The sequence below is a fragment of the Cyanistes caeruleus genome, unplaced genomic scaffold, assembly GCF_971803275.1.
Source record: "Cyanistes caeruleus unplaced genomic scaffold, bCyaCae1.hap1.1 HAP1_SCAFFOLD_131, whole genome shotgun sequence".
NCBI classification, from domain to species: Eukaryota; Metazoa; Chordata; class Aves; order Passeriformes; family Paridae; genus Cyanistes; species Cyanistes caeruleus.
Window position 1 is genome coordinate 298710 of NW_028255928.1, and position 9501 is coordinate 308210.

The 9501-nt window shown below is 56.5% G+C and overlaps 1 protein-coding gene across 1 annotated transcript; it reads left to right on the forward strand.

The window, feature by feature from the left end:
• The first annotated feature begins 1373 nt into the window (after positions 1–1373).
• LOC147646031 (uncharacterized) lies at positions 1374–3461 on the forward strand. Its single transcript, XM_086874003.1, has 2 exons — positions 1374–2789; positions 3378–3461. Exons 1-2 carry the CDS (start codon positions 1374–1376, stop codon positions 3459–3461), a joined length of 1500 nt encoding a protein of 499 aa, XP_086730129.1.
• Positions 3462–9501: the final 6040 nt, after the last annotated feature.

Below are 9501 nucleotides of genomic sequence, written 5' to 3' on the forward strand. Positions count from 1 at the left end.
AAACCCCTCAAGGCCCTGACAGTTTTCACTGACGCATCTGGAGCATCCCACAAGTCAGTTGTGACTTGGGTGGATCCTCAAACTCAGCGGTGGGAAGCGGATGTTAAGTATGTGGAGGGATCTCCACAGGTCGCTGAGTTGGATGCTGTCGTCAGAGCTTTTGAGAGATTTCCCGAACCATTTAATTTGGTTACAGATTCGGCATATGTTGCTGGGGTAGTAGCTAGGGCAGAGAATGCCGCCCTAAAGGAGGTCTCCAATCCGCAGCTGTTCGAGCTGCTTTCCAAGTTAATCTTTACCGTTTCCCACCGAAAGCAGCCATTTTTTGTGATGCACGTGAGGTCGCATACTGAACTCCCTGGCCCGGTAGCCGAGGGAAATGAGAGAGCTGATTCCCTCGCTACTCCTGTCACTATGGCTCAGCTCCCTGATGTATTCCAGCAAGCCAAGCTGAGTCATCAGATGTTCCACCAGAACGTGCCTGGGCTGGTCCGCCAATTCCACCTGAGGCGAGATCAAGCCAGAGCCATCGTGGCCACATGCCCACACTGTCAGTCCACTGCAATGCCCTCTCTGGGAGCTGGGGTCAACCCCAGAGGCCTGGGGAGCTGTGAGGTGTGGCAAATGGATGTCACACATGTCCCAGAATTCGGCAGGTTCCGCTATGTGCACCTTTCCATTGATACCTTCTCAGGTGCTATCTATGCCTCTGCCCACACAGGGGAGAAAGCCGAGCATGTATGTAAACACCTCATGCAGGCTTTCTCTGTGCTGGGGGTCCCCAAAGAGATCAAAACGGACAATGGCCCAGCTTATACCTCCAGGAAACTGGAGGATTTCCTGCAGGAGTGGGGAGTGACACACAAGAGAGGCATCCCACACTCCCCCACAGGCCAAGCGATTGTTGAGCGAGCCCATCAATCGCTCAAGCGCGTCCTTGTCCATCAAAAGGGGACAGTAAAGGGCTGCACCCCACAAGAACGGTTGTGCAAGGCCCTTTACACGCTGAATTTCCTGAACTGCTCCGACAGTGATCCCAACCCTCCAGTGGCCCGGCATTTTACATCTGCCAACAGCTACAAGTTGCAGCAGCGCCCTCCAGTGCTGGTCCGAGACCCCGAGACCCAACGAATTATGGGTCCCTTCGATCTGGTGGCCTGGGGACGGGGATACGCCTGCGTTTCCTCGCCCCAAGGACTGCGGTGGATCCCACAAAAGTGGGTGAAACCGTATGTCCCAAAACATCCAAGCAGGCCGCCAGATCAATATGAGGGTGCTGTCCCGTCCGAATAGGTCATCTCCGGACCCCCCAAGGAGGAGGAGGAGAAAAACCCCAAATCTTTATTTTAGAGATTCCTCTTTTCAGTTAAGTTATGTTTTGTGTTTGCTTTGTTTTAGAGAGAGCCATCCTTGAAGACATGACAGCCCCAAGCGTCGCCAAGATCATCTTTGGTGTGATGTTGATAGTTGCCCAGATGGAAGGGTGGATCGTGCCTCAGCCAAAGCAAAATGTGTGGGTCATGTTGGCGAAGTCCCTGCAGCGTGACGAGCTGTGCCTCTCCACCGGAGCAGCGGGAAACCCAATGTCAACCTGCCTGGTGGGGATCCCTTTGAAACCTGAAGAGTTTCCCGACTCCCTTACCACCTTGCTCCATGACGCCAACCGGGGAAGGCCGGCTCAACGTGTCGTCCGCTCAGCGCCGGTGTATAAGATCAGAAGGCCAGCGAAGAACCCCCTCCTCCTCTGGAGAGACTGGCAAGCCACGCTGGAGAAAGCGACCGTTGAGCCCCAAGAGTTCGACCTTCTGGATTCCTCCCCAGCGTCATTTTGTGTTCATTTTCGTTATTACCCTTCTAACCCTGCCCCCTATCCCAAAGTGGTGCAAGTCAACAAGCAGTTCCAGGCAGCCAAGTGGTGCCAGAACATCGCACATGTGAAGATGCCCTCAACCCTTAACCCTACCCCTCTTCAGTTGCCCAAAGGTTTATTTTTGATCTGTGGGGATCGGGCATGGGCAGGCATCCCCTCTCGCCTTCTCGGAGGGCCGTGCACACTGGGCCGGCTGTCCTTGTTTTCACCCAACACGACCCAAATCGAAAATTGGAGCCAAAAGAATAATTCGGCTATCAAGAAGCGCAGCCTGGACGACTTAGACCCAGACTGCGACTCAGAAATTTTCCATTGGAGTAAGCTAAAACGGGTAGCAGTGTCTGTTTTTCTGCCCTGGTTGGCCGCTGCTCAAGCCCTTGGAGAATTAGGCCAATTCGAGTGTTGGGTAGTAAAACAAGCAAATTTAACGTCAGCTGCGCTAAGCGACCTCCTCGAAGACGAGGAAATCACCAGGCAAGCCACCCTCCAAAATCGGGCGGCCATAGACTACCTGCTGCTCCTGCACAACCACGACTGCAGGGAATTTGAGGGGCTTTGCTGCATGAACTTGACATCAAAAAGTCCCTCCATTCGCCAGACCATCGAACAGATGAGAAGCATGGTCCACCAGATAAAACAAGAACATGAGGACTGGGCCACCAACATCTTTTCCAACTGGGGACTGTCCGGATGGCTCTCATCCATCCTGAAAACCGTTTTATGGATTGTTTTCATCATTTTTATAGTTTTAGTTGCGTTCGCCATCCTGAGAAGATGTTTAATTCAATCTGTTCTCCACCTTGTATCTCCTCCTCCCCAAGTTAATTTTGCTAGTGCTCCTTCTCCTCCTTCCTCCTCGCCTCCACCCTCTCCCTCCCTTAAAGACTGGTTCCCTGAGCCCTCTGCACCTCCTGCAGATGCAACCTCCTCTTTCTAAAAAAGAAAGGGGGAGATGTTGCCGCCTGTTCATTTTGTTCTGGTTATTAATTTAAATGGTTTGTTCCTGATGTTATTCCCCCCATGAGTTGTAATGGTTTTACCCGCTTGTCAGTTTTGTAAACCCCTCCCCTTTTTCCTGAATCTTCCTTGTCCATCACCCTGTTCCTGCCCCTGAACCCCATCAATCTATGTAAACCCCACCCCTTGTTCTAGCTCCTTCCCTGTCATTTATCCCTCACTCGAAGCCCCATTGGCATTGTGACTGCCGCCCCTCCCACGTGTTATTCCTATTGGTCCCCAACACTGTAAACCCTCCCCCCAACTCCTCCCCTGAGATGCCCTGATTGGTTCTTGTGTTTGTACCCTCCCCACCTTAAATTGGAGCGCACGGAGGTGCTCCTCGCTCAGACCGTCCTACCCTTGACCTTTCCAGTCCTTCCCCCATCCACTGCTCCCGACCCTGGAATAAAACCTGGTTTCTGGAGAGAACCTGGGACTCTGAGCCTCCTCCTTGCCTTCATCGGGCACCCACGACGCACCTGAGACCGCAGAGCTTGGTGGCTCGCAGGCTCTGAAGGTTCGGTCTGGGACAACGAGCTCCCAGACCGTTCCCCACTCTCGGCGCTGCCAGCGGCTAGGGAGTAAGAGCTAGCCAGGGCGAGGAGAGCCGCGGCAGGGGCAGCGTCATGGCCCCAATTATCTGCTTTAACGAGTCCCTTGGGAGCTTTGCATTGACACTCAGTGGGGCTCATCAATACTTTGAGATACTCAGGGCTTTTTCAGCTACTTTGGATTTTCCTTCCCACACTGAGTCTCTGGGAGGTTTTTGTGCAATCCTGGCCTCCAGTTCTCTCCTCCAAGGAGTCCATGAGGAGCCTGTGCTGGATGGACCTCAGTGGTATCCATTAATGCTTGGAGACACTTAGGGTTTTTCCTCTGACTTGGACTCCTGGAAAGGTTTGTGCGATCTCCTCTCAGGCTCTGAGGTTCAAGGGCTCAGCTCCAAATGCACCACGGGGCTCATTAGGATCAAGCAAATCCTAACAAACCATGGCTGTGCCTTGATTTCCCTCTGGTCTGGTGCAGTTCTTAGGAAAGTTTCCTACAATAGTTATGGAGAAATAATTCAAAGAGCTTCTAAGAAATATCTGTTCCTATTTTAAAGGGTGTCTTTTATTCCTGTTCTCTTTAGAGCAGAGGTGACTGCAGCATTCAGTGATGGATATCGATCCAGGGTCTCTCCTAAGGAGGTCTGGCCAGGTCAGAGAAGCTGTGCCTTGAGGTCTGACCCAGTGGGGACAACCTTGCTCCACATTCCCCAGCCCCATCCTGTCTCTCCTCACTCCCCTGGGACCTGCTTTGCTCACAGAACTGGCTGCACTCAGGCAAAGAGGGGTTTTCCTTCTTTGATTTTAGCAATCTAAAACTGCTGAGTTTCCCCATGGAAAACAGACACCCTCCTCAAGTGTGTGCCAAGCCCAAGGTGCCACCAAGGAGGTTCCCCTTCCCCAAGGCAGAACCACACAAGGAATGTTTCAGACACACAGGGAGTTCTACAATGAACACAGCCCCAGAGTTGGCTGAAGGCAGAATTAGAGCAGCTGCTGAAGGACAGACAAGCTTTGAACTCCTTGCAGCTGAAAGCACCAAGTGGGTTGTTGGGAGGTGTGTGAGTGAGGCAAGAGTGAGGGAAGGGAAATGCAGAGAGCCCTGGAAGTGTTTCTGTGCAGACAGGCTGCTGCAAGGGCAGGGTTGGACTTCTCTGGGGGGAACTGTGAGGGAGGTTGGGGCAGAGTGACCTCCCCAGTGACCTCGAGATGTCACACAGCCACCTGTGATGTCACAGCCCACTCAGTGGTGTCACACAACCTGCTCTTGGATGTCACACCACATTTCTGTGATGTCACATCTCTTCCTATATGCCACAAAACCACCTCGTGATATCACATATCCTCCTGTGATATCACACAGCAACATTTGATGTCATAGTTCACTCTGTGATGTCACAGTCAGTATTGTGATGTCATACAACCTGTCCTGAGATGTCACATGGCTCTTCTATGATGTCACTGCCCACTTTAGGATTTCATATCACCACCATGTGGTGTCACAGTCTGCTCAGTGATGTCACAACCCTCTCTGTGATATTCTCTATCTAACCTCTAGTGTCATAGTCCTCTCTCTGATATCGCCACCCACTAAGTGATATCACCCAGACCATGCTGTGATGTCATGCAGCCACACTACAATGTCACAACCTGCACTGTGATGTCACAGATCCCCTCTATGATGCTGTAGCTGCTCAGTGACCTCACACAACAAACTCTGTCATGTCACAGCCCCATCTGTGACCTCACACAACCCACTCGGAGCTGTCACACAGCCCCTTTCTGACATCACAGCTGCTCTGGGGCTCCAGGACACAGCCACAGAGGTGCTGCTGTGACACAGCCCCCTCTGGCACATCCCACAGCCCCTGGCAGTGCTGAGCCCCTGGCAGCTCTGTCTGGGCCTGCTCTCTGTGTCCCTGAGCTGCCCTGGCAGGGCCCCAGCCCTGCTGGGCTGTGCTCAGGAGCTGCTCCTGGCCAGAGCTGTCTCCCTGCTGTGGACTGTTCCCATGGCAACATCTGACCCATTGTTATGGTCTGTTTCCATGACAACCATCACAGCCCCTGTTGCTATGGTCAGTCCCTTGGCAGCTCCATGGAGACCCCATGCCAGGGGTGGTTGCCATGGACACCAGCTCAGGCCTGGAGCCAGAGTCCATTGCCATGGCAACCATTTGCAGTCCCATCCCCAGGCTCATGGGATCCCAGAGCCACAGAATTGGCTGAGTTGGGAGGGAGCCATGGGGATCCTCCAGTCCAACTGCTGGCCCGGCACAGGACACCCCAACAATCCCAGCCTGGGCCTGGCAGCGCTGGCCAAACGCTGCTGGAGCTCAGCCAGCCCTGGAGCTGGGAGCCTTCCCTGGGGAGCCTGTTCAGTGCCCCAGCAGCCTCGCGGGAAAAACCTTTTCCTCACATCCAGCCTAAACCTGCCCGCCTCAGCTCCAGCCGCTCCCTGCACTCCTGTCCCTGGGCACCAGAGGGAAGAGGTTCCCGCAGCCCCCAGCCAGGGACCCGCTCCCAAGGCTGCTGCCATGGCAACCAGGCCTGGCACCAGCTGGGATGCTCGGTTTCCATGGGCTGGGCTTCAGGAATGGCATTCCCCAATTTCCTGCTCCTGCTGAAACTGCGCTGCCGCTCGCTTCCCTCCCGCCTGCCATGGAAAGCACAAAAGGCAAAGATCCCAGGCTGGGAAAAGAACAATTTATTGAGAACAGCAACGAGATAAGGCAAAAACAGGAACAGAAACAATTTTGGTAACAGAAAGGATAAGACAAACCATTCACAGGGAAAACTAAAATACCACCAACTGACTCTTCCTGGCCATGTATTTCCTCCTGCCAAGAAAGGACACCCTTCTCTGGTGAGAGAGAGGGAGTCCTTTTCCTGCCCCTGGCAATGACCTGAGATGGGATTGAATATAATGGACCATGATCACAGTCTCACATTCCTTGATCCCACATCATGACATTGCCATGGGCAGGAAAAGGTACAGGTGTCTTCCCAGCATGGATCCCAGGGAACATGGATCACCAGGTCTCTTCCCAATGTGGACCCTCCATGGGCGGATGAAGCTGGAGCAGTGCACAAAGCTCTTCCTGTATTTTGAGGCACTTGCAGGGCTTCCCTTACCGGTGCCTCCGTTGGTGTCTGCCAAAGTTAGACCTGTCTGAGAAGCTCTTCCCACACTGGGGACACTTGTAAGGCCTCTCCCCAGTGTGGATGTGTTTGTGGGTATTGAGGTTGGATCTGTGGCTGAAGCTCTTCCCACATTCCCCACACTCGTAGGGCCTCTCCCCAGTGTGGATGCGCCGGTGGGTGATGAGGTTGGAGTTTTGCTTGAAGCCCTCCCCACAGTCGGGGCAGCGGAAGGGCCTCTCATCCGTGTGAATTCGCTGGTGCAGGACAAGATTGGAGCTGCTGTGAAACCTCTTCCCACACTCAGGACACTCGTAGGGCCTCTCCCCAGTGTGGATGCACTGGTGGACGATGAGTTGGGAGGTCCAGCTGAAGCCCTTCCCACATTCCCCACACTCGTAGGCCCATTCCCCAGTGTGGATCATCTGGTGGCAGATCAGTTTGGTGCTCGACCTGAAGCTCTTCCCACACTCCAAGCACTTGTAGGGCTTCTCCCCATCCTGAAGCTGCTCATGGACCACCAGCTCAGAGCCCCACCTGGATCTCTGGCCGCCTTCCCGGCACAGGGTGGGTCTTTCCTCCTCAGAGCACCCTGGGATGGGTTTGGAGCCCCTCCTCCTCCAGGATCTCTGGGGATTTTCCTCCCCATTAGATTCCTGCACTGTGGTGCTGCTCAAAACGGCCTCTTCCACAAGGTTCTGCCGTGGGGATTTGTCCTCCCTGGTCTCCATCCTCAGCTCCTTGTCTGGGGGAGGAAGGACAAGGAGAGGATGGGATTTGCCTCCGTGCCAGAGGGAAGGGGAAGGAGATCCCCCCAGTGCGTCCCCGGCAGGACGGCGTCGGCAGCGGGGTTGTCCTGCAGCCGGGGGCCAGGCTGGGCTGGGAGATGGAGCAGGAGAGAGGGGGAAAGGGGCACTGACTTCCTCCTCACCTGCCTGGGTGTCCTGGGGCATCTTCCTTTTCCTCCTTCTCCATCCAGCCTCCTCCATCCAGCCAAAGTTTAGTAATAAGAAATCCTGGTTTGAGGAAAATGCAATGCATGAACACATTGAGTTAGGTGTTTCTTTCTCTCAAAAGCTATCTCAAGAAGTCACCGGGCATCTGGTGCCCATATAAACCACCAAAACAGCAAGATTCAGTCTCCAAAAATACACAAATGGCCAAGATTCAGCAAAAACACCCATCCATGCGTTTACCCTCTCTGGTCTCTTCACTGTGGGGTCCTGGAAGCCCCCCCTGTCTGGATTGTTGTGGGTCAAGTTCGTATTGCTGTTCCCCATCTCTGTCTGCTGGGGCTCCTGGCAAGCCAGGAGGTTCCCCTTCTCTGGCCTCACCACTTTGGCATCCCAGGAGTCCTGCGTGGTCAGCACTGTTTGGGCTCCCTGGTTCAGGCTCCTGGGGTATCCCTGGGCCCCCTTGTCCATGCTCCCAACATCTGCAGGCTTCGGGAGCACCCCCAGCTCTGGCACTGCCCGTTTCTGCTGCCCCCATTGCCGCTTTCCCTGCCAGCCCCGCTGGTCCTGGGCCATCCCCACATGGCTCTGGGCTGACAATGCAGCCCCTGAGGCGGGCAGAGCAAGCCCCAGCACGGCGGGAGCCTGCATGCTCCGCTCCCTCGGCAGCCGCGCCCAGCCCCGGGCACAGAGCTCCGGCAGCCCCCATTGCCGCCCCCTCCCCAGAGACCCCCGGGGACCCCCGCAGCCGGGGCTGCCTCTGAGCCAGGCGGCCCCCGAGCCCGGCTGCGTGGCCAGGGGGGCACGGCGAGCCCGGGGCCTCTGTGCCAGCGCTTGTCCCGCTCTCCCTCAGCCTCTGCCCGGCCCGGCCCGGCCCCCCGAGCCCCGCCAGGCCCCGCACGGCCACGGCCGGCCCGGGCCGCTCTCCTCGGAGCCCGCTGCGGACACGGCGCCGGCCCGGCCACACGGACCCGCCTGTGCCGGGGGCCCACGGGCCGCCCAGCGCTGCCCGGGCCTCGGCCCCGAGCACAGAGCTCTGCCCGGGGGGCTCCCGGCCCGAGGCGGCGGCTCCGGGCCCGCCCGGCCGCTCCCGGCTCCCACAGCCCTCCCGGGGCCGCCCCGCCCGGGCCGGGCCTGCGCCAGCGCTCCCCGCACCCGCGGGGCTGCAAACCGCTGGGCACAGCTCACAAAAAAACATTCCCCCAGCCCCACAAAACACCAAAATCACAACCGGCCATCAGCCCCCACAAAAAACAATCCAAACCCCAAACCCACAAACCGACCGCTTCCAGCCTCTCCTGCGCCTTCCCAGGGATCCCAAGGCCGCGGGAATGCCCCCGGAGCGCGACAGAAAGCTGCTCCAGCCCAGGCACTTTGGACACCCTGGGCTCTCCTCTGGGGGCCCTGCAACACCCGCCAGTGGAACCTCGCCCTGCAAAGGAACCATTTTGGTGCTCCCTGCGGAGGCCAGAACTGAAACTTTGTTCCTTTGGCCTCGGGCCGGAGACCCCCGGGCTGTTTTCTGCACACACTTCCAGCCCCCAGCGCTTGCTGCAGCCGCTCCCTGCAAATGTCCCACTGCCAGGGCCCTGGCCTTGCTGTCACCCGCTGGGGCTGGCCATGAACACAGCTCCTGCACTTGCATTTCCAGCTGCTGTGCAACCAGAGCTGAGGGATCTGCAGCTGCCTGAATGCAAAACCTGGCAGAGGAGCCTCTCTCCAGGGGGAAATCTCCCCTTCCTGAGCCAGCCCGTGGCAATGCTGCCATTCTCTGCTGCTGCTGCTGCTGCTGCTGCTGGGGCACTCGGGGCTCTGGCCGAGCAGGAAAGGTGACCCTGAGCCAGGAGCTTTCCTTGGCTGCAGCAAAGCCTCGGTGCACAAAGACCTTCCCGGCGCTGTGCTTGTTTGTTTTTTTAAATTAACTCCCCCTGTGAGCTGTGGGCAGAGCTCTGTAACTGTGTGTGACACTTGTCTGTGGCACTGTGGGGGTGGC